This window comes from Monopterus albus, unplaced genomic scaffold, assembly GCF_001952655.1.
Source record: "Monopterus albus unplaced genomic scaffold, M_albus_1.0 scaffold107.1, whole genome shotgun sequence".
Taxonomy (NCBI): Eukaryota; Metazoa; Chordata; class Actinopteri; order Synbranchiformes; family Synbranchidae; genus Monopterus; species Monopterus albus.
The window spans coordinates 900,603-926,607 of NW_018127987.1; the positions used below are offsets into that span (position 1 = coordinate 900,603).

Genomic DNA, 26,005 nt, shown 5'->3' on the forward strand with positions numbered 1-26,005 from the left:
TGCAGTCACAGCAGTGTCACCTTCTTTTGGTTCGGACACGGTAATGACACCATTCCTAAGAAATTGCATTTAAGTTAAACTGGCAGCTACACAGGCAGGTCATTTTGAGTAGAATGTCAGATCGCATGTCAGCTTTAATGCACATTTGCCCATCGCTGCTTATGAGTTTTCAGAACTGCACAAAGGCGCTAACAGAACGCCAAAGAAGATGAACAGTTGGCATCCAAATTACACATGCATCAGTCTCAAAACGGCAATATTACAACATTTTAAGTAATGAAGGAAAGAGTATTGAAGAGTGACAGAGACAACAATCTGAGCAATGAACAGGTTTCAATGAAACATTTGAATGTTTGCATTTTCTTATATTGACTATATTAAACAGCACAGTGGATTCAAAATTATTATGAAGTCCTAATTTTAATTACAAGGTCCTTAATTGTAGTGTCATTCATATTGCTTGAACAGGATGGGAATTGTGGTCCTGTCATTTTCCTGCTTCTCCGTTCAAAAACCTGAGAGACTGTGTATACATGCAGGTCTGATTCCTACGCCCAAGTGTGGAGGTTAATTTGCTCAAACATATGTAAAACTGAAAGTCAGCAGTTTAATCTCTGTTGTTGTTTTATTTCTAGTCCATTTGCTGGAGTACAGAGCCAGAACAACAGAAAATGTGCCACCGCCCAGATACTTACAAACTGCACTGTACAAAGCTACTGCCCTAGTAATAATTGTGCAATTGAATCACTGCCTCTGTGCCAGTGTCTTAGTAAAAAGCACACCGAGAGCCACACACAGCTGGTATTTTGGCAGCGATTTCCTTTGGAAACCACTTGTATTCAAGGCCAGTGCATAAACACACAGGAGAATTAAACCCAGACCTTTGAACAATAAAAAAGCAACATGATCGTGCTTTACTCTTTTCCAGTAGGTTCGGGTTTTTGTTTGGATGGAGTTCAAGGATGCCTTCAGCCCAGCGTGATTTGCTGATAGCTATAAAATATTCTGATGAATATGTAATATCATGGACTTAAGGCATCTTACAGCCTTCAGCACTCCCTCCTTTATGGACTTCAGGATGACAAACTCTCCATACAGTATGAACAGCTGAACAAAGGATTTCATACATAAATGATGTAAGACAAGGCCTTTGTAAATACTTCCAGTGATCTAAACATAATGAATGGACATTTATTTATGGACCACTGAGCTCAGACATAAATTCTGCCTGTGTAATAACCCAAAGAGTATTTAAGCTGATTGTCAATGCAAGTGGAGTACTAGTGATTTGCTGGCTGAGACTGTACATTACATTTAGTCACTGGCAAGCAATCATTAAGACACCAAGAGTCAGCGGTCGTATATACAGACTTCAACTTCTTTGTATTGTGAAATCTAAAATGGGCTTTGCAGTATCAGGAAAAACTCATTCAATTACATCACAAGTACTACCCTCGGGTCCAACAAGTCAACAAGTTGGAAAGGTGGGCTGGGTATCATTCTAGTTCCCTTATAAGAAGAAATTTATGTTTGAGGAAGAAAAGTGTGTGTGTGTGTGTGTGTGAGAAAGAGCAGGCAGAGACAGATTTCATCAGGACAGAATAGTGATGCGCCACCCCACACTCCATACTGCCTCTATAAAAGCTATTATTTTTCAGCAGCGGAAAGGTTGGGCACAACAATAACAACAAGAGAATAATGGAAATGGAGAAATTCACAGAGACCTGGAAGAATAATGAAAGTGCAGAATTCTTATTGAGACAATAGTGCACTAGAAAGGCTAAATTAAACACACCCACATTCTCTCTGACTCACTCTCATCCTCTCAGATATACATACACACACACACGCACACACACAATGTACTGCTAGAAGGCAATCTTTAAGAATGTAGAATAGAAAAGCTTCATTCTAGCACACCTGCCAGTGCGTAGCCACTAGCTTGATGAAATAGCAGGTGCTAAGCTCTGAAGGCCTTTGGATATTTTACATGATGGCCTGCACTTCCTGTCCCATTGATGTCGTGCTTCTCTCTGCTGTAGTGGGGATCAGGCAGAGGACATGAATGCCATTAGGTGTCAGCCAGGCAGCGAGGCAGCACACACATGCTGATAAGCGTATGTTCATTGTATAAGCCATGGCTAGCTCAAATGTCCTACATAGAAAATTAGAATTTGGAGTTTTTTTGTTTTTTTTTTTTACTTGCTCTTGTTTCCTCTAGCTCATTTATGCTGTTTCACAGTTTTTCTTCCTCTGTTCACAGCCATAGTGTTTCTCACAAGGTCAGGTGTGGAGTCTACCCTGCTTCTCCATGCACTGTGCCTCCTGCTCTTCTCCTCTCCTCATTCTGGTTCTCTCTACCTGTACCACCTTCCACCTCTCCATTTTTAGTTTCTCCTTCCGCATCTCACGTGGTCTCCTTTTTTCCACCCGCACTCCTCTTTCTTTTCTAAATGGCTCTTTTTTTGTTCCTCTGTCTTCTATTAACCTTGTGTATAGTGCACACTGTCTCCCCGTCATGATCCTCCTCTTCTTTCAGCGCCCTCTTTTCGCTCCCTCTTTCACTCTCTATTCCTGGCACTGAATTCTCCTCACACCCTTTCATCCCCACTTTTATTGCCTCCCCCTCCACATGCTCTCATCCGCCATCAATTTGGCGTTCCCAGGCTATCTCTCATCTTCTCCTTTCATCCTCCCATCCTCTGAGCACACTTCCTTTCCTCTTTCTATCCCAATTCATTTTCATCTTTGCATTCGGCTAGTGGGAAATATGGAAAGGTCAGTGTGACCAGGCGTGGGATCAGAGAAGACTTTGTTAATATGGCAGGGCTGTCACAGCACCATCAGCATAGTTTGTGTGTGTGTGTGCGCCCGCGCATACACATCACGTGGGTGTTAAAGACATTGTGATAGGTGACGGTACTTATGATGGTGACATCTGACTTCTTGAGGATGTTGAAGAGGGCACATGTATTTGTTTGCTCATGCGTTTGATTTGATGGTGTTTCTTTTATCACCTGCAGGCAGCTGAGCTATGGTGACACAAGGCTTCTGTTCTCACTCTCCTCCCCTCCAACTCTCTGTCTCTCCCTCCAACTCTCTCCCTCTCTTTTCTTCTCAGTCTTACCCTTGAACCATCTTTTATTCTCTAATTCCCTTAGTTCCTGCCTCTCTCCACCTCTCATCTTTCCCTTCTATTTCATGTGACCAGTTCTTTCTAAATATTTATACTGATAATTACTATTTCAATTGCAACCTTGCCTCAGCATTTCCGAAAGACCAATGTGGCCACGAACGTGTGCACACATACACACGGTGACTTTTTCATCACTGTCTGCCTTTCTGAGCCTCCAAGTCTTCAGGACTGGGGTTTGGGGACCATCATGGAGGATAAGGGCAGGCAGTCGTTGCATGTGTTGTGTGTAATATTTGTATCCCTAGGGTTGTTTGGTCTCATATGGTCACCTTGTCTCTCATCTGAGCTCTGGCAGCAGCTGACCTGTGCTGACTCTCCTCTTATTGCGTCCGAATGACAGACTAGCTCAGCTCTGCTCTGCATTATGTGCAGAGACAACAGCCATGCATGTGTTTGTGTGAATTTGCATGTGAACACACAATAAATCTGAAGCAGAGTAACTTGTATTCAGTGCGCCATTGTGTAATGACCTCTGACATGTCAAGGTGACTTGGTCCATACACTCTAATCAAGACAAGTAATCAAGGGTTTCAATAACCTGTTGTTCCTTTTTGTTCTCCTCTGCTCCATCCTTTTATAACCAGAGTACAACTCCTATTCCCAAAGCTAATTTGTGGTTAGTCCGGCTAGTTCAGGTGGACTGACAGGCGTGCGGTTTGACTCACCCTGAGTGCTACAGACATTTGAAAGCTCACAGGCTAGGAGCTGGACAATAAAGCTGTCATGAGATGTACAGTATATGTGTATATATCTGTGCACACATGTTCACTTATGCGTATCCTAGATTTGGGGGGAAAAAAGAGCAAGTTGTTTCTCTCACCAGCCCAATAAGGCTCTGTGCTGTTCCCATTGGCCGCTTAGTGGTTGTCCAAAGGTTCCTCGGTGGCTACAAGGGGGTTGTTTTGTGGTTGTAAATTGGGTTGGTCCTGGGAGAGCTGGTGTTATTCTAGGAAAGGCTTGTTTTCCTCTACTTTCCCACTTGTCTTATGCTCATTCCTTCATCTTCTCTTCCACTGTATTGATATCTCCGATCTCCCTAGACAAAAGAAAGTGTGGTGTTTATTGCTCATCAGAAGAGAAAGAAAGCATTGCCCTTTTCTCTTGTCTCCTAGTCTACGGGTTTCATGTGTGTATGTTCCATTAAGCCTCCAGATCATATTAGTTTCAACACAACAACTTTGGCTCAGCACAAACTGGTGAAACTAGTTCTGCAAGTAATTGTTTGTCTTTAGGGAAATTTGTTTGTGAGCATAGCTTGCTGGTAAACGCGTTGTGAGCATGCACATTTTAACCCTGGCTGCAGATATTTTCAAGTTCTGTATCTGCAGGTAATCCAGTCTTACTTAAAACAGGTGGCATCTTGCTGACATACACTAATGCCCGCTTACTCATACAAGTAATTACATTTTCACTGAGACCTGGATTACACACACGCACGCACACATACAGGGACAGATTGTTGTTTTAAAGCTCCCTGGCTCTTTTCGTTTCTCACACACCCACTGACACAGCGCACCAAGAAAAGCATATTTATTTTGACTCTTTGCTGCTACACAGGAATGTGTCGGCACAGCAAATGGCAGGCTATAGAAAAGCATAACCCATTCAGATGATTTATGACTTGTGTGCAAAAGAGAACTGGCTTTCGTCGTTCTTTTTTCCAGCACACATCTCCTCATTTTCTTTTTTTTTCAGCCACGCCATCCACACATGCATAGTCATGGAACAATACCAGATTCTTGGGTTCACTAATGCTTTGTTGTACCAGACACTACCACTCTGTCCTTATTCATCATCAGGAGTCTTTGTACAGAAATCTGCTGTGTATTTTTATTGTCTTCTCTTCTTACTTTGGGAATGAAGGAAACAACAAAGGTTATTGTTCCTCTGTTTTCTTCTAGGAGCATCAGGCCAGCGAGTGAAGGTGGAGCCAGAGGTGTTGTCGTATCCCGGACAGACAGTCACCCTGCGCTGTGCCTTCCCTGATTCCACTGGGACTCAGCTCACAATGGTCAGATGCACGTCCTCACGATAAAGTTTTTTTTTTTTTCTTCTACTTTTCAGTTAGGACTTGATTACATCTTAATACCACCACGCTCGGCTCTAAATAGGTGTATGAAATTGTAATAAAAATGTCATTTTTCTGACTTGACACCATACAATTTGTTGAAATTGCTTGGGATAACAATTTGTTTTCACGGTTGAAGTGAACAGACACGGGCTGTTAAGTCATTCACTTTGTTTAATATTTGGCTAAACATGTGGCTCTCTTCCTCTTAAATAAAGTATTTGTCAACTGCGCATCGGCCTGATTCTGCTGGTGTGTGAAACAAGTGAAATAGGAGCAATTCATTGCAATCAAAATAAACATAAAATTATAAGCTCCATGTGCCTTGTTTATTTGGCACATTAAACCTTAATCTAACAAATCATAGCCCCCAGAAATCATCCTGAGGCTAGTAATAGGTTTTTATCACATTCAGGCTTAATGTTTTATTACTCCAAACAAACAATACTAAGCTTCATTTTTTTCTTTAGGGGATTGAATATGGTAATGGGAACACTTCTTAGTTGCATCTCAATGAAGTAGAAAGTGCACAACTCTGCTTGGTTCCGCTAAGAGCAGCTGAGAGGGAGAGAGAGTACTGCTCCTGAAAACCTTACATCCATATTCATACCTGCTCCAGTTATTTGATTGTGATGCTGTGTACGCTGCCCCGTGGAGTTTACAGCAAAATGCAGACATCTTAAAATACTTTCAAGTGTTTATCAATGCGGTGATAAATGAGGCCTGTGGTTTTTCTCAGTCACTGTTTGCATCCTAACCACCCCGCTTCCTGATTCACCACAGGTCACGTGGATTTATGAGCCGAAGGACGGAGAAAGGATCAACATTGCTGTGTTTCATCCCAACTTTGATCCCAACTACCCTGACTCACCCTTGAAAGGGCGGGTTAGCTTCTCACATAATCCCCCAGACATGATGAGCCCCTCCATCCAGATAACCAATGTTGAAATAACCGATGAGGGGAAGTACATCTGTGAATATGCTACGTACCCTGGGGGCAACGAGCAGGGCATCACCTACTTGGTCATGCTAGGTAGGTCGCTAGCATAATCTACACAGTGTTCTTATACAGATCAACACAAATTGAAGGGGAAAAAACCTGACTCTGTGAGTTGAGAAACAGCAAAGCTGGTTTGACGTGTATGGGAGTTAACCATATCATACACGGTATATATAGAGATAGATACAGTCAGGTCCATAAATATTGGGACATCGACACAATTCTAACATTTTTGGCTCTATACACCACCACAATGGATTTGAAATGAAACGAACAAGATGTGCTTTAACTGCAGACTGTCAGCTTTAATTTGAGGGTATTTACATCCAAATCAGGTGAACGGTGTAGGAATTACAACAGTTTGCATATGTGCCTCCCACTTGTTAAGGGACCAATAGTAATGGGACAATTGGCTTCTCAGCTGTTCCATGGCCAGGTGTGTGTTATTCCCTCATCCCAATTACAATGAGCAGACTGTAGATAGATATAAGCTTTGCAAAGACCTGATCTCAAGCCAAAGGGTATTTTGGACATGGGTGAATGTGTTACATGACAAACAGGAGATTCAGTAATATTTGACACAGACTAAGGAGAATAAGCAAAATAAAAAAAAAACAGAGGTGTTTTTTTTCCAGCCTCAAGCTTATGGTTATACATTGAAACTGTATTAGCTGTTGTTTTGTGACACCTCTGCCTGCTCCTGGTGATGGTTTCAAAGTAAAACTCAAGGCATGAAACTGGAACAAATCCTCTGTCCCTGTTTGGAATCCCCTTATCTTGTATGTGATAGACAGTGCCAGACACCACCATGATCAAAATATCTTTTGGAAAAATACTAGTTTTTTGTGCATTATGAGGAGGAGGACATTACATTATGTGTATTGATAAAGGCATTGATGTGAAAATGGAAATGTGAAGGTAATTAGCCAAGAATACTATATTAAAACATCCAAGACATAAAGTAGCTTATTTTAGTTTCCACCGCAGAACTTGGATTGCTATTGGTATACATTAGCTCTACTCTGGTGGGGGTCTTTGAAATACCCAGAAGCTCATGTATTCAGAGTTATGTACCACACTGAGGTGTGGATTTACAGCTCTGTCTGTGTGTCTATGGTAGCACTCAAGCTGTTGAAATGTCTTTGCCAGCATGTGGTTTTGGGTTCAAACTCATTTCAGGTTCCTGCCTCTCAAGGACTTTCAACACTTTTAAATGATCCAGGTTTTTTTGGTTGATCTGATTCTGATCCACTAAATGTTCATTAAATATCTGACATACTGAAATTGAAATGTATCTGGCACACTGTATTTTTTCAGGAGCTCTTTGGTGTAAATACTGTATCAGGCCCTGTTTCCAAAATACTAAGTTTATTAGCTTGAATCATTTTTAGAAACAAAAGAATAATGCGGAACTGCACAACACTCTAAGAACTGCTGATTCATTGCAGGGCAGATACTAACTGCGTGTTCAGTAGGGCAGATGTAACACATGATAGATAATGTGTTTTATTTGTTTTTGCTCGACGTATTTCTGTTCAGGTTGCAACTAGTGATTCTGTGGAGCATATTTCTGAAAAGAAAAAAAAAATAGACCTAAAACTAAAAATAGACTTCAGGTCACAGCTATGCATGATTGATATGCCAGCTAACATGTGGGTAGTTTAGACAGCTGGACTGATTACTATTGCAGCTTAATGGTTGTGCGACATGTGTGTCTCAAATTCAGTAGAGCCTGCTCAAATACAGGACTGTAGTTCTAAATAATGAACGCAAATGGTTTGGCTTTATTCTGGCCAATACCGCTCCTGTGGAAAAATGCCCAGATATCTGTGCTGATACTGATACTCGGTATTGGATCGGGACTTCTCTATATCTCCATCCGCTTAGATCTCTCTTAGCTGTCTTCCTCACCCAAAGGTAGTATGCAGGTTAAAAGCATTATCAGTGGTATTGTCAGATCATTTGTGTTCTGTTAATGCAATAGAACCATTGGTCTAACCTTGGCCCAGCACCAGTGCCTCATCCACACTCTCGTCTCTCTCCAATGCATCATGCCTCCTTGCTTTCCCTCAGGCACTGTATTGATCTGGCTGCTTATCATGCCTGCTGTCAGCGCCTGTCCTTCCCGCTGATCCCACTCTAGTATCAGAGAGACCTATTGAAGATGTATGAGGAGCAAGGTAGAGTAGAGGAGGGGTCAGGGGCTGACAGAGATCATACAGCGATTTAGAATCTGTGTATGGAAATGGGGAGTGGACTAGTCAGGGGAATGGCTTATCACTGACGAGGGATAAGGATATAGACCAAATAGACTAAAGAAATGCAGAGAGAGTGAATGAAGAAATTGGGTTTGGGCGTGTTTACACTGGTGCTTGTAATTGTATATCGGTGTAGACTCTAGAGAGTAAAAGAACATAAGTGGGAGAGAGGGGGAGTTTGGAGATTGTTTTGGATTTGCTTTCACCAGACTGGTGATTTAAATTGTTTATCAATAATGGTGCACATCATCTTTTCTTGTCAGCTGTCTTATTTCCATTTTATCTATTTCTACATCCTTTAATCTTTTCTCTCTTCCTCTCTCCACCCACCCTCCATCTTTTCATCAATTTGTCCATCCGTCAGCTAAGCCTAGCAACTCGGCCTCCGTCACAACAGTGACGGCAGGCACTAAGCCTGTCGTCGTGGCACGCTGCATGTCTGCAAACGGTCGCCCCCCTGCCCAGATCACCTGGGTGACCACAGCCAATGGCAATGCAACAAGCAAGTCTCAGCCAAGTGTCAACAACACTGTGACGGTGAGCAGCGAGTACCTCATGGTTCCCACTCCAAAAGACAATGGGATAGACATCACCTGTGTGGTGGCGCACAGGACCCAGGTCAAACCCGAGAGATTCCCAATGAACCTGGCAGTTCAGTGTAAGACACCATGCACTTATTATTCTCTGAATTGCTGTTCACACTCAAACATAATTTTACACATTGCCCATTTTAGCCCTCAGAGTGATTAACTGAATTCACGGCTATTTGTTTTCTCCTCCCTCACTCTTGCCATTTATCTGTCCTTCCCACAGATGCCCCTTTGGTGTCAATAGAGGGTGACGACAATAATTGGTACATAGGTCGTACAAATGTGGCGCTCACCTGCCAGGCTACCGGAAACCCCGTTCCGACGTCTGTCCAGTGGAAGACGTGAGTATCAGCATATCCTGAAATTTCTGTTTTATCATCTCTTACCCCCCCCACATCTCTTGCTTTCTTTCTCTTTTGTCCTCTCATTTTCCCTTCCTTACCCTCATTCCCAGATCCACAATTCTCACAGTGCAGTAATCAGCACTTTCATTATTGCCACTACAGCCCTCTGCTCTGATTATGGAGATAGCTGTATAATTTCTCATAATGGACTCTGTGACTCAAGATTTAACCCTCGCATAATGAGAAACACAATATGACTCCCTCTCCCTTTTTTCATTATTATCAGCTATTAACATAACTGTGACGAAATTTGGAAAAAAAAGGTCTGGAACTTTTAAATGGAAGAGATGAGATTTTGGGCATGGATCCAGCATCTTTGATTTTCTTTCTGTCCCCATCATGTTTTCCTCTGCTGTGTGATAATGAATTCCTTTTGAGAAAGGGGGAAACCGATTGGTTCTGCACTGCCAATCAAGATTAGCCGAATAGCATTACACAATTCTGGAAATGTGCATCTGTCTTAATGAGCTCATTGTGCCTAGAGTCAAACAAACCTCTTTTTCCTCTTTGACCTTCTCCCTTTTCCTTCTCACATGCCAATATATTCATGTCCCTGCAGAACTTCAGGAGTGACGCCAGACACGGTGCAGATCACAGGCAACGTGCTGAAGGTACTGAAGGTGGATGATAATATCAACACCACTTTTGTCTGCGAGGCCAATAACAGCATAGGCGTCGGCAGGAATCAGGCCACGCCCTTGCTCAGAGGTGAGTTGAAGGGCAAACCACAACACATGTACAGTACACTAAGAAGTATAAATACATAGCGAATGGTCCATAAGAAGGAGGTCAGATAACATCTAAAAATCTACTTGCTTGGAGTACAACGTGTGGTCACAAAAGAAACTAACACAAGTGTCATTCTTGTGCACTTCTCTCTAATATGATGAATTGGCATCAGAATTGTTCCTGTCATTACAAATTCACCCATCTGCAGCTCTTAAGTAGGTAGAAACCAAGATAAAGTGTAATGTGCACAAGTTGCAAATGTCCCAACTCACTGATAAATTGTTCAGAGTAAATGTGTCAATGAAGCAGTGAGCACTTCAGAAGTGAAATGAAACGCATGCTCGGTGCTCACTTGTGTCTCATCCATCATCTGAACCTTCCCCTGGCTCGTGTATGAAAATGGTTTAATCTTTTGAACTGATTAACTGGAGCCAAGTGCACTTTCATCACACATGTTACATATTTTCTGGTGTACTGTGCTCTCATGTCTTCTCCTGGGACTTAACTCATTCTGCTTCAGATGTCTCTCTCACACACACACACACACACACACACACACACAAACACACTCACACACACACACTCACATTCACTGTGCTGAGGACTGTCTTGGGTGTGTAGCACAGGGCTAGAGGGTCCAGCTACTCTGTCCATTTTGTCTACAGGATGTATGTGTGACTGCTTCAGAGAGGGAATGTTTGTGTATTTGCTTGCTTTTGGTTGCTGCAATTCAACTTCTCATCCCTCTCTTTCTCTGCATGTCACTTTTCTGTCTCTCTCTGCATGCTCTCAGTAAAACTGTATTATCAGAGCTTCTTTGCCTCAGTGGTACCGAAGGTCTGGATATATGCTTTTGTACCTCAGATTGCACTGGCAGAGCAGTTTTCCACAAGGTTTCTAGTGGTAGTTCACACTGAGTCTTGTACATCGAAATAAAATGGTCCTTTTCTTCTATTTTCCAAAAAGAGAGATAGAGAGAGAGCAGTTGTCCCCCCTAAAATCATAATCATAACAGCTTCTCAGCAGCACCCCTGACCATCAGTAACCTCAGTGATGCTGTTTGAATTTATAATGAAGTGGATTTCACTGTTGCCTTGTGTTCAGCTGAGACCTGTGCTGATGCACTCTGTGCATTTGCAACATTATATTTATATGTACAATATATAACAGTGCATAGATATACAATATATACAATATTCAACAATAAGCAACACAATATACAACATATACCCCTGGTAAATATGACTACAGTGTTGGGTAATAACAAGTGGCATATAATTAAAATTGTATTTGTTTTTAGCTGAAGCTCAAGAAGATTAAAGCCACTTAATTTAAAACAGAAATGTTTGACTAATTAAACTATAATGAAAGGTTTGTATTTAAAAACCAGCTGCAAGAAAAATCAATAAACCCTCATTAGTGAGATTCCATTTGCCTTATTTTTTTATGACCGTCTGATCCTCTGGGGCATGGATGACACCAGTCTTGCACAAATCTGTGGAGACTTGTTCTGCCATTTTTTGCTGATGACTCTTTTTGGTTGCTTTTTGCCAGAGAGGTTTTGTTGCTTGACCTTGAGCCATAAAATACCTCAAAGATGTTCTGTGGATTCAGGTCAGGGGAAATCTTGGCCAGGTCATCATTTTCACATTTTACTTCCTCAAAAACTCTTGTGTGATTTTTTTGTGTGTTTGGGGTCATTGTTTGGGAAATTCTTCTCCTGCCAAGCCTTTGGAGACTGGGTATCGTATTTTCATTCAGTATTTGTGGAGACAAACCTGCATTCATAGGGCTGTCTTTAAATGTTTTGCCCTCTACACCTTTTACACTCATGCAGCTCCATATCAGCATCTCAATGTTTCACCTGGCCAGGTCCATGCCCAACATGATGGACCCCTTCTGATCTAAGTAAATGTATTTTGTTTTCACTTGGCCTGCTGCCAGTTTTCATCAGACCTCTTGTCGTGTTCTTTGACAAAGTTTAATCTTGCACGTTTTCAGTTACTAAAAAACCAATTTTCACAAATAATCCTTGTGTCAAGTCAGAAGCATTTGCCAATGTGTTTTTCAATGCGAGATTGTATAAATGGTGACTTGTATGTGGCAACATTTTTAGAGGAAAGCCACTGTGCTGTCTGTTATTGGTAGCAGGGCTCTCTTTATTCCTCTTAACCACAGTTGCAGCTGTGTTTCTGCCTAAGTTCAGTAGCAGAAGCTTTTTTCCTGCCCTCTCCCATTGTTGTGAAGTCTCACAATCTGTTAGCTGTACTTGTGGAAATTCCTTACTACTGTGGAGCCATGTTGGATTAGACACAACCAAGGCCAGAAATGAGAAAGCTGTGGTGTCCACAGGTTCCTTCATCACCTTTTTCAAGTAATTAGCCTTAATTACAAATGACAGATGCCACAATTTTTGTTGCATTGAGGTTTGAGGCCTGTAATTTTCACTGTAGTGTTTGTAATTGTACGAGATGAACCTCAACTTAAAAACAAAACAAATATTATAAGGCACTATATTTTTGAATTATTTGTGTTTTTGTGATATTGCATGACCAGTATTTAGCTTTGCTGTAAATTGTTTGTATTCAGGTGTACGTATCGGTGTGTAGCTTGTTGTACCATCTCAGGTCTGTGAGTCAAACTGTCCAGAACAGTGCCAGTAAAGTTGGAATGCAGTCCGTTCCCTTCTGTTCCTCAATAGCTGCACCACTAAACAGGGTTCACTTCTGCATTTCACCTCATACAAGATACATGTCCTTCCACTCTTCTGGATGCCAGCACTTAACTGGAAGTACATTTTTGCTGACATGGGGGTAAACCTAGTTCATAATGCAGAAAAAGTACATTTCTCTGGTGACTGTGTTTTAAGAGCCACCCAGCTCCTTCATGCCCTCATTTTCTTTCTATTTTTTTCTTGTCCTCTTACTTAGTCTCTCCTTATTGCGCTATTTTTCTTTCTTTCTCTTTGCCTCCCCATCTTTCTTCAAGTCCCCTGGCTCCTTATGGTGCCACGGTATGTGTCACCGCTCCTCTGGGGCCACTCTGTACTGCTGCATAGTAATGTTACTGCCTTCTGTAGCACAAAGCATGTCACAATCTCCTGCTGTGTATTACAAGCAACAAGCAAGAAATATACAAAGATCCACAGAGCAGATGGAGCAGCTGCTTTTAGAATAAAAGGCCCGGAAACTTGCACCAGGATATATTAGTGCCAGCATGCTATCCTCACACTCGGAGAGGGGGAGAGAGTGGATGCTGAAGCCACTTAAGCCTCCCATGAGAATCTTGTGCCACTGCATGCTTTCTCCTCCACTACTGGCCACCGCTGTCTCTCAGCATAGTGCGTATCCATCTGTCTCCAAGCCTCTCAGAGCAGATCAGTCTCCCTTTGCTGCTTCAGCTCCTGGCTGCTTTGCTCACCATTCCACCATTTGTTACTTACTTGTATTATGTCTTTCATCCTACATTTCCAATCCTCTCTCATTTCTTCATCCATTTTCTCCTTTTTCCCTCTTCCTCACTCTTCTTTCTTTGTGGTCTCATCCCATGTTGAACTTCCCCCAGTTTTCATGTCCTATCATCTCCCTCCTCCATCACATCTTGTTCTCTTGTGGCAGCTCCACCTCCTCCCTCCTTCCCACTCTTGCCTTACTCACTGGCAGAGGTGGAGGAGGATGAGATGTGAGCTGAGTTAGAGGTGACTGAGGCAACCAGCAAAAGTCGGAGTGAAGGAGGGTTGTGAAGGCAGAGAAATCTAGGGATGTGTTCAGAAGGAATGAGATTGAGTCATACTGGGTGAAGTTCAATGAAAGAGTAAAAAACAGTCATAACAGAGTGATAGAAAGATATTGAATGATTCCAGATGGAGGTGTGATGCAGACCTGTAGAGGCTAATGTGAATGCATGTCGACAAACAGGGCTAAGAGGGGCCGACAGGCGTGAAATGGCCAGCACCTGCTACATTGCAGGATCCCCACTCCCCTCTACCCCACAGCTGCATGACACACACGTACGTCTACACACTAGTGTGTGGCAGTGCCAGTAAATGCTGGTGTCCTCTGCACTCCGTCTTGTCCTGTGAACCAGGAGGCAGAGAGAGAAATGAATGTCCTCTCTTCACCTTGCCTCTGCTTCTCTCATCTTCGATACTGCTGCTTAGTCGCTCCCTGCTCTCCCCTCGTCTTTCTTTCGATTTATCTCTCCCTCACTATCTCCTTTGCTGCAGTTCGCTCTTTTTATTGCATCTCTCATGCTCTTAGTTAGCATATGCACCTCCTCATCCTTCTTATCTCTCTGAGGTTGTCTTTCAGCCGCCGCAAAGTCTGGGTCTGATCTCCCTGCAAAGAGAAGGGCCTCCAGCCCCCAGCATTCTCTCTCTTTCCTTCTCAGGCCCATCCTATCTCCCTCTGTCTCTGAGCTTAACTCTTAAATACCAGTAGGTCTTTCTTAACCACAGCTTAATAGTCTCTATACCTCATCCCAGGCTCTTCTCGGGGGGCTCTGGTGTTGCTAACTTAGGTTCTATCCATTTGCTCCTCCACCACCACCTCCTCTCCATCCATATTTCACCTATCATTCTTTAAAGGGGTGGCTCAGCAGAAACTCAAAACATTAAATGCAACCGAATGAATCCCTCACATGGTCTGAGGGGCTCTTTAGTTCAACAGAAAATTCTTCTCAATTCAGTGCTTTCTCTCCATTTTCGAACTCGTCTGAGGAGACGCTTCAAGGGCAAGGAGCTGTCATTTTCCTCCACTGGTTGTACATGTGTGTCCGTCTGTTGGTGTGTGTCTTCAGCCATGCGAAAATAGCCAGAGAGTAGGTCTGATGGAGCCAAGTCTCCCTCCAGCCTACAACTGGCCCCCTGCCCACCGCTCATTAGCACACACTCTATCTCTCTCTCTCTTTCTCACACACACACACACACACACTGTGTTTTCATTCATTGTGGGGACTTTACATTGACCTACATTCATTTCCTATCGACTTATCCTAACCTTAACCATAACCACTAGTTGCCTAACACCTAACCCTGACCCTAACACTTAACCCTAAACCATGTTGCCACCCTAAAATTCAGTGAGGGTTGAGTCCCCTTAATGTGAGTGTGTTAACAGGTGCACATTTGTGCACACATCCACATAGCTCTGTTCAGCAGCTTAACATGCTGACTGAGAACACTACTAAGCTATGCTCTAGGTGCAGCCCAGCTCAGCATCAGACCACTGATGACCATGATGGTGTGTGTGTGTGTGTGTGTCCATGCATGATTTTTGAGAGGGTGCAGTAGATGTTACTTCTGCACCATCTCTCCCATTAATTGTGGTCACTTGGAGCTTACCATCATGAAACATGCTGTCTTTTGGATTCCACAGTATGGGCTGTGTATGCTGCTGGCTCATCCAGCAGCATATGTTCATAAGATGTCCTCTACTCACCCACTTAAATAAATTCTACTGCTGCTTTGTTAGGACCTGTCTGGGTGTGTAGTGGGCCTGTACTGGGAGCCTGGGATGACTACTTTACATCTCTCTTGAATGTTTTAAGCGTTGTCCCCAGAAGGATGGAATAAAACATGAATTATCATCTCCAGAAGGATTGACCCACACAGACCTTGAGAGAGAGACTTATGAATTCACTTGAGCAAATTTTTAACAATTAATTGTATGATTGGAATTTAGGGAGAATTTGCATTGAAATTCTGGTGTAATTTAATGACAGCAATGTGGGGCAGCAACCAGCCACACTGAGTTTGCACAGAGATTGTTGCCACATTGCATCTGCGAGAGCTGCACTGAGCCCGAAGTGATAACGCATTTTTTGTGTTCTTGTTAGAAGTGGACACTGAGGGCTAGCTCACACACTCATGTATGTGAACAGGAATGTTTAACACCGCTTGTGGGAGGATAGGAGAGGAGTTAGACAGTGTGCATGGGGAAAACTGGTGAGGAAATTGAAAAAAGGAAGGGAAAATGGACTCACATCAAAGTATTTTTCCCCTAGAGTGTATGTTGAAAGTGACGCACAGTGGAGGAAAGCAGGGAGAAGTAACATATGACAGAAATACAAATGCAAATTGGAGAGAGAATTGCAGGGAAAATGGATTTAGAGGAGGTCGAACGAGTGTGTGCAGGAGACAGCTGGTGAAGTGGAGGCAGAGATGGAGAACTGGCTAGTAGAGACAGGAATAAAAAGGGAGAGAAGAGCAGAGCACAGATGCAGGCGGCAGTAGATTACCATTTTTTCTGTTGACAAGAATCAGTGTAATTCTGTCAGCTCTCTGTACACTTAACAAGAGGGGCTGGCTTCTGTTTTTACTTGAAACTGGAATGACGAAAATTGGTCTACTTTCAAATTTAGGCAGGGATTTAATCCTCTGCAGCAGTCAGTGAAAGTGCAGAGAGCGGAAAGGAAAGCCGGAGCAACAGAGAAGGATGTTCAGCTTAACTCAGGGTTCTTGATCACGTTCAACCAGGGATGAAAATTAAAAATTCATGTGATCACTTCAGCTTCTTTGGTTTTATTGTGTAGCTCATCTGCTCGAACCTGAAGGGAAGCACACTTAAGACTAATAGATAGTAGATGAACTTTATTTTATAAGATGACGTTCCTGCGTTAATGTCTTCTTCAGGGATCGAAAAAGTAACAGAGGATCTTTTCTGTTGCTTCTGGGGTATCCAAATGTACAGACTTATTCAAGTAGTGTACATTAAATAAAAAATACATACAACTCATAAGCCCCAAACTTGAATGCTTTGAACCTTGTTCAAGTGGGTACAATAAAAACACTGGGACATCAGTTTTCCTTTCTACAAAAAGTAGGCTTTCTCTTTAAATTTGCCTAGTTTAAAAGGAGGTGCGTTGTTGCAGAAACAGCTTGTGGAATAAAGCCTAATGTGCATGCAAATGTGAATGGTATACAACACAGGCGGAGACGGCCCTTAACTCTGGCATCGTTAGTGTACATCTCCTTGTCCAGAGTTGTACAGTTGATGATGACCACATGGGTGAAATACTCAGTGTCTGTCTGTGGGGAGTTGTCACAGTCCTAGAAAGCACTTTGAGCTTGTGCAAAGCAGTTGCACTCATTTGTGTTTCCAACGGCTTTACTCACTAATGGGCCTGGTATCAAACCTCAGTACGTTTTGAATGCTGACTGAAATGTGTCCATAGTACCAGGTGCTGAAAGCTGGCGTGGAATGCTTTGTCAGATGTGGGGTTTCCTTAATTTTTTATGTATTTTCTGATTGAAATCACAATTTTCCAGTATTTTTTTAAACCAAAGTTCTATACAGCTAGCTGTAAAGTCTGATTTAGATAAACAGGAGAAAATGATCTTCTAGAAAAAGGGGTTTATTTTCCGAGAGGTAAAGAATCCAATGTGTTGAGCTGTTATTGGTACTGATCTTTCATTATATTTTTGCCACTGTAAATCAGAACATTTCATACAGTCTTGGTCTTAACTGGCCTTTGTCCTCCACTGCAAGTGCAGTTGTATCTTTTGTTGTTCAAACTCCAGATTGAAGATAACGCTCTAATATCACTGCAGAAGAACATCAAGGGAGTGATAGAGTGAGTTCAGAGAAAGAGCACTATACAGATAACAAATTCATGTGGGATGTCTTTATAACCTTTATTTAGACACCACTACTTGTCTCTTGAGTTTTATACACAGACCCAGAAACGGAAATACTGTGTGTTGGACGATAGGTATTTGTACCCTGCTTTTACCCACTTTGCACTCTAACAAAACCTTAACTTAAAAAGGCTTCTTTTATGCAAATGTCTAACATGGCAGTCTGGAGTTATTCAGCAGGGCTGGACAAAAAAAATGGACAAATGTATAGAACTGACATGTGCTCAAGCAGTGCCTGTGGTTTACAGAAGTGGAGAGTGGTGCCAATCTGCCCCCCCTTGTTTCTGACTGCCACAAGGAGTTGTCAGTCCGCTCTGTCAGTTTGTCATTCACTCAATCAGCCGCCTGCTCCTCCACCACCACCTCCTCTCCTTCATCCAATTTTCACCCTCCACTCTTCCATCTATCTTTATTCTCCTCCTCTGTATTGCCTCCACCTGCTCCACCCTGCACACGCCATGCTTCTCTCCTTCAGAAAGTGTGTGTGTGTGTGTGTGTGTGTGTGTGTGTGTGTGCGTGCGCGGCTTGCACTCCCTCACCCCTGCCTTGTGATTTGTGGGGAGCCTTGGACAGACCCTAGTTGTTGAAGGGCAACACAGGGAAATGTGTTGTTGTGACGTATCTGTGGGACTGGGGACAGGAGCAGCTCAGAGGGAGAGGAAATGTCAGTGCAGCAGAAACCTCGGCACACACACTTGACTGTACTAACACCTCAGTACTGTTACACACGACTGAATACAGTTCATACCAGCACCACTGACATCATCCAACCTCTTGGTACTACCCTTTACTGCTTCTCGTTTTTATGCTGTCTCTTCTTCTTCCTCTTTTTTCCCTGTCTTCACGTTTCACGCTGTTCCTCTTCCTTTTTTCAACCATGTTCCTTTTCTTCTTTTTCTCCCTCCCTGCCTCTCTTCCTTCCTACAGAGCCCCCAGTGAATCCATCCAATGCTGGCATGGTGGCAGGAGCTGTGATTGGCTCCCTGCTGGCCCTCCTTTTGGTCGCCACTCTCATCTTCGTGCTTGTCACTCGTAGCCGCAGGCACCAGCAGGGTTACCGTGCCAATGGCGGGAGTGACATGAAGACACGCATATTTGGTGGCGGCAAGAATGGCACAGGCGGAGCTGCGGGCAGCGGCGGAGGTGGTAACAATAATGGCCCCATCTACGTTTACAACGAGAGCTCATCCCACCAGGGCCTCGGAGAGAAAAACAACCACCACCAGCCATTCAACATGGGGGGGCGTCCTGAAGTTGTCACCACTACACCCACCGCCCAAGACATCCTGTTAAGCAATGAATTAGATGATGCAGAGAAAAGGAAGTTTGATGAGCTGGAGGAGGAGGAGAGATACGACCACTTCTCTGGAGGGGCCCCCATCCTTCAGCTTCGTCCACCCCATGACCAGAGCGATATGATTGGAGATTACCTGGATGATGACATGGAATCCCAGAGGGATGGCTCTGTCATCTCGCGGACTGCAGTTTATGTATAGAGGAGGAGAGAAAAGGAGGGATGGAAGATTCCTTCCAAGGATTTTGTGGCTCTAGAGTCTTGTCCCCTGTCTGATAGAGGAGAGAAAATAATACCACTTTTATTTTTAAAGATTTATTTTAAATATAGCCTATTATTATTCATATTGCAGCCCCAGAATGAACCGAATGATTGGGAGGATGTGGTGGGGGGGAGGGTTGGTTCTGAAAGATGTGTTGCTGTTTTCTGGTCCCTCAGAGCTGAAAGTCAAATGGAGAAAAGAAACAACCTATCTTCCACCTCTTCTTCTCATGCTGTTGGTATCACTGGGACATTGACAAGGACTCTTGACAGACAGACTGAAAGAGAGAAACTATGTATAGTGGAAGTAGGATGATGGAATCATGATACAAGCATGGTGTTAGAGGAGGTATCGCACTTGCATATTCACTCTTATCTGTACCAAAACAGTTGAAGTGGAAGGGATTGTCAAGCAGTTATGTTTTTCCTGCTATTCTCAGTCGCCCTGTGAGGAAACCTTTTGTTTTGGCGTTGGCATTGTGTTGTGACAGCTGCTGGGTAGTTAGTAGCTAGTGATGGGTTGGGGGGAAAACATTTGGAGATCTAGATAGGTGATTTAGAAAACAGAACAATGCATTTGCTCATGTTTGCCAGAGAGTTCTCCTTTCTGCTCTCTCTCTGCCTTCTTCTCGTCTTTGCAAAACCATTAGCTGCAGGAGACACTTAAAAATTTACAAAACTTTACAAAATAATGGGTCCTTAAATACTAGAGCATCTGATTTTAAAGAAAGTTTGCAGAGAATTTGAACCAAGTTCTTAATGAGATTTAACATGCAAACTTTTGTACTGTGCCTGGAGGTAAGAGGCGGTAAACAAGGGTATGGGATGAGGTGTAGCTGATCTGACAGGGTCAAGGGATGAAGAGAGAGATGCAGGAGGACAAGAGAGGAGCACGTCTCTTCTGTTCTCTTCCTCCTCATCCCCATGATTTCAGAGCACTCCTGACAGGAGGAGCTTGATTGGTAATGAGCCGTGAAGTCGCTCACTTAGCCGGGACCAACAGATTGCCACCACTTAGCGCTTATGACGTAGCAGGTCCTCCTACCTCTATATTTCTATCTCTCCCTCCCTCCCTCCCTCTCTCACTCTTTACCTTGCTTTCCCAGTGTTTATGGTGAGTTTATGATTTAACCAGGGCAGTGTCAGGGCCACAGAGAGCAGGCACGTATTTTAGTGCTCCTGATGTGTCAAATGCTCCACTTATTCTGCTCCAACCTGGCTTGCCCTCACATGCCAGGACCAACTAATCCACTTGGGGTGACCACGTTCATTCAACCGCACAGACTCACTATTGCCTCCTCCCATGCTTTAGTAAATAGTCGGATGTAACATAACCCCACCTCCACAGTACAACCACATTAGAGCAGAGAGATTTTCGGTAGGATCATGTAATATTTTCTTCCATTATTGGATATTTTTAAGTGTAGCAAATTGATCAAGAGAGGCTGCATCCACAGTGAAGCTATGGGAATCATACTGGCTAACAAGGAACAAGCTGTGAAATCACCTTTTATGTTGCAGCTTCAGGGCTGATTGTCTCCTGGCTGTTAATTCAGCCTTCTAACGAGCCACCGGAGGCCCAATCAGGCAAATACTACTCCATGGCTACTGTACACTGCTGCCTTTGTGGCCCAGTGTGTACATTTGCATGTGTCACTATATTTACATAACCCCTGCATGACTGTGATGGACAACATTGGAGAGCAGTCCTGCTGTAGCTCTAATCACGCTTTTCATGGCCTTCGAATCAGCTCCCCTTTGGGAATCTGGTGGGAGTGGTTTCAGTGACTGCACTGACCTCCTGTAAGGCCCGGCTATGATCTGGGTTGCAGGTTATGAGATCAAAAGAGTGACCCGTTGCCAAGGGCGGGGGTGACTTCACTTGCTTGCATTTCATATCTTGGGTATTTTTAACCTTGAACTACAGGTGAAAGAAAAACTTGCATACAGTACAGGTATCTGTATAAAGGTAGACCATCCTTGTATGTCTTTGTGAAGGCTGCTAACCCTTGGAGAAACTGAGAGAACAGGAGAAGGTACAGCCCGGGGTACAGTAAATTTATTGAACACACATGATTTGTCACAACTGCTCAGAACAAAAAAGTATTACTTATTTTTGCACATGTGTGTGTCACCACTACAAAGAGAAATTAGTGTAATATTTGCTTTTTGGAGTTAAAAAAATAGCCACAACGGACAAAACTGTATGTAAATTTTGGTGTGAGGTGTCTGTGTACTATCTATGTAAGCATCTTTATTTTTCTTGTGAAAATGTGGATATTTATGAAAATGTAAATATCAGATTGATGGAGCCAATGTTGTGGCAGTAGAGATGCAGGCACTGGGTAAAGTTTAAAGGCATCAGAATGTAATTTTTAATCTAATGAATACCTCAGTAGTTTGGGTGTTTCAACATACTGAACTGACTGAGCTTCATTTACCTAAAGCCTAAGAGCTGATTTGTATTGAAGGAGAAACTATATATGCTTGTATAATTATTTTTTTTTTGTTCATTAGCATTGCCTGCATTTCCACATAATGAACACAGTTTTTTGCACAATTGGCTTCTCCTTCAGTGACAGCTTGCACAATGCAAAAATACACACAGTACTCGTAATTTATCAGGTAGAGTGTAACCACACAGCCTGTGTTGTGTTGTGTGTCTGTGCTGTGTCTGAGTCAGCTCTGTGTGTGTGTATATAGTTGTGTCAGTGTGTATTTTTGTGATGCTAGAGGGCTTTTTGACATCTCTTCCTGCCACTGGGGCTGTAACCCGAGTAGCCGCTCTTTGTCACCATGAAAAACTGGCAAACTGAAGATATTAGTGTGAATTATGCACACACACACACACACACACACACACACTGTACATATACAGTACATACACAGAATGTAGAGAAACATTCGCCCACACATCAACACCCCTCAGTCACTCTCATTATGCTCACTCCCACAGTCAAACTGTGCAGAAGACATCTCATACCTGACAACTCTGCCATCTCCTAGCACAAGCCCACTCAAATGCACTCGCATACTGTAACTGCGCGTACACACACACATGAAACACTTGTTCTTTATCCTGTTCTTGCTCAGTGGCTCTGTCAGGACATATACCATGTCCTGCTAGTGTGGTAAGAGCTGCAGCACGATGTGTCCCCTGCTCCAGTTCTTCTTTCTCTCCCCCGTATAGTCAGCCCATTCCCAAATCAGTGACCATGTTAGAGCAAAGACAACCCCACATTCAGGGACACACACACTTCACACAGTGTCAGAAAAACAGGTTTTTTAGGAAATTGTTTGTCCAACCCTTTTATGTTTTACACAGAAAATAGAAATGATACCGCGCTGCCCTTCTCCCCCCTCCGGGATCCCTTTGAATGCTTTTAGAGAGTCACAACTTCCTACTCGTCTCCAAAATGTTGTTTTCGACTTCTCTCGCTCCAGCCACCTCCACCGCCTCCACAGACACACACACCATTGCCACTTACCTCGGCACCCAACTAAAGCTTTTCAGACAAAATGCTTTCAGAGAAATTCACAGTTGAGGCCCAGGTCTAGCACAAGGTTAGATAGTCAAAATATTCAATATTTTTCTTTTTCCAGAAATCCATGTACTGTTGCTATTTCTTCAGCTCCACCTAATCAAAGCCTTAACATCTTCATCTCGCTTACATAAAAGATAAAAGAAGAGAAAATCTCCCAGTGTACATAGTATAAATATAAATATCTAGCAGGAAAAAAAAAAACTAATTTATGGTGTCACATTTGTGTATTTCCCTGTGACAGCAAGCATGAAGGATTTATTTTCTCCTACTCCAGCTTCTCCTCTTTTGTTATTTTGCAGTGCTTTATAATTTGTTTGAGTGCTTTATTCTTGACTGCTGCGCTGTGATTGCCACCTAAAACTGGCAGATGTGCTTCTTCTATACAAATTAACTGTACACACTGCAAAACAGTCTTACCCCAAAATGTGCTTTTATTATTGACTGTACTGTGTAAAAGTTTTTTTTTATTTGTATTTTTAATTTTTAATTTAGTTTGGTTTTTGAAAATTCAAACTGAATTAGAATTGTTGTCACCTTTTTGTCTTTCTATATATATTTTTCATATTTGTTGCTATTAAAGCTTTATTGATTTTTTTTTAAGTGTTCCTGTGTTTATGTGTCGTATCTGTTTCTCCTCGCCTTCTCTCTCTTTAACACTCACGGTTAGCCCAGGTGACTGAAGAGCCAGATTGGGTAGAAGCACCAATCATTGATTCTCACTGATTAGATTTATAGATTAATTGATCTGGATATAAAATGGTCTCTTTCTCGTCACCCACTCTTCACACTAGTTTTGCTAAATCTGTGTGTCAATAGAGGTGCCATAACAGCCATATGGGAAACTGAGGAGAAGCCATTTTGTGGATTATAGTTGTCTTGTACTGTAGCTCCACCTCCTCCCAGTTGTACATATGTCATGGTTGAAGTAAACTTGCTGCCTTGGTAACAGGTGTGTAGGAGACTGCTGTAGTTCTTTAAAGGGCACATATTTTCACCTGAGCATGTGGATAATTGACGACAATGTGTACATGTACTCTTATTTCAAGATGCATATATATTTATATATATATATATATATATATATATATATATATATATATAAAAATATGTGTGATGTGTGTGTGTGTGTATATATATATAATAACTAGATTCATTGGGCCCCACACCTGTGGCAAACGCGTACACACTAAGGAACTGAATTGAGGAATGTGGTGCTGTAGTTTCACTGGTTTTCCTGGAGGGAGGCAGTTTCTGTTTTCAGTTGGCGATTGTGCAGGCCAGGCTGAAACTCAATGAATGGAGCGCCCCTCAAAGGCTGCATTGTTTAAACTCAAACTGGTTTGGTAAAATTTTAACAAACTAGCATATTGAGGGTTGTCCGTGTATGTGTGTGTGGAGGTTTAGTACAACTGTTCAGGCATGTGCGTGTTCATGTGTGAACCTGGTTTATTTGGGTTGCATACAATCCCTTCATGTGTCCCCAACAAACAATACATTCAAGCTCTGCTTCTAACAGAACCATGATGGAGACAGTTGGCTTATGGCAGCATATCGTGTATCTCTGTGTCATCCTGGCTCCTTGTCACAGTTCGGTTTTGTTGCAGGCTTCTTCTGTCGATGCACAGTTATTTACTGAGAGTCCAGCCCACCATCTGGCCTCTCTAATTGCTTTGGATTTGAAGCTGGGAAGATAAAGAGCACTTATACACACAGGCACATTCTGACTCCTTTGGTTTTCTCGCTGAATCTAACGGACTCGAGCACGGCAGAAAGGCTTTTAAGCTGTGGATAGGAATAAAAGCTTGTGGTACACTTGTATTTTTGACTGCATTTGTCACAAAAGCAGGTACCCACCTCATGTGAAGGCAGTGACCCCGTAATGCAGAACCTGGCCTATTTTAGCTCTGAACAAATAACCTGGATCTGAAGCCAAAGTGACAGCAGCTACGCCAAAGCGTTACCACTCTGTTCAACATTAGTTTGCAGTGATGAGATATGGTGTGGTGCCCTTGGGCAACTGGCTAGCTGCTAGTGGCCTGTTTATATCAAGCTGTGCGTGTGCATAGATGTGTATTAGACAGAGAGTGAGTGTGGTGTTCTGGGATACAGCGTGCTAAAGAAATATGTTCATGTGTTTAGGCACCCGTCGAGTGCTTTGCCAAGTTACAGACAGATCGGATTTTCTCAGAACTTATGCATATGTAAGTGTTTTTGGACTTTTGTGTTATTAGAATGTTTGGTGTGTGTGTGTATATATGTATGTTAGTGCAACCATGTGAAGAGTGTGTGTCTGTGTGTAGTGTTTCACACACGCATGTTTGTGCATGGCTGAATATTTAACTTCCTGCTCTGGCAGCTACAGCCGCAGTGTTGATTAAACATCTGATTGTGTGTCTGTGTTTGTGTGGATTAGCACACAGACCCACTTTAGGCTATCTTTGCTGGTAACTGCCAACACAATGCTCTTCATTTAACCCCTCACCTTTTGGCTCCAGACTTGACTAAAACATCCCAGAGTGAATGATGAATGATGACTTGGGCCTTCACAGGGATTAAAACAAACGTCTGGCTTTGACTTCAGTTATGAAGGTAGATTTGTGCATATTTTTATTGGCTTTAAAGTGACTGGCCTTTCTATTCCGTTCCTGTGACTATTTATCAGATCTCCAGCTGTGTGTGTCATGGAGGAATATTTGTGTCAAAGTCTATCTTTTAACTGGCTAATTATTAACAAACAGTGATATGTTTCTCATTACTTTGGTTCCAGCACACTGGATTTGACTGATGGCTCCTAGGATAGTACATAGTTGTCCAGTTTTCAGAGAGCATGGAGTCAAGGTCATTAAGAATATTTTATGGTCAAACTGTGGAATGTTCTTCACTGTTCAGTCATCTGATCTCAGTCCAGTCTGTGTTTCATTTCCTGAAGACTAGACTGAAGAGCCCCTGGGAAAAGCAAGGCATGAAGATGGTTGTACAACAGTCTTGACTGTACAGCACAATGGGAGATGCACCAACTATTAA

General features: G+C 42.7%; 1 protein-coding gene across 2 annotated transcripts in view; it reads left to right on the top strand.

The window, feature by feature from the left end:
• LOC109966235 (nectin-2) overlaps nt 1–26,005 on the top strand; it is a 74,174-nt gene that overhangs the window by 22,125 nt on the left and 26,044 nt on the right. Inside the window, exons 2-7 of one of the 2 annotated variants that reach the window (XM_020610933.1) lie at nt 5,098–5,207; nt 6,048–6,297; nt 8,887–9,180; nt 9,336–9,453; nt 10,076–10,224; nt 18,809–24,001. In XM_020610933.1, coding sequence (XP_020466589.1) covers nt 5,098–5,207; nt 6,048–6,297; nt 8,887–9,180; nt 9,336–9,453; nt 10,076–10,224; nt 18,809–19,377 — 1,490 coding nt within the window. In that variant the 3' untranslated portion in view covers nt 19,378–24,001. Of the gene's footprint in view, nt 1–5,097; nt 5,208–6,047; nt 6,298–8,886; nt 9,181–9,335; nt 9,454–10,075; nt 10,225–18,808; nt 24,002–26,005 lie in introns of those variants that run through there. The other variant, XM_020610935.1, reaches the window with a different exon arrangement.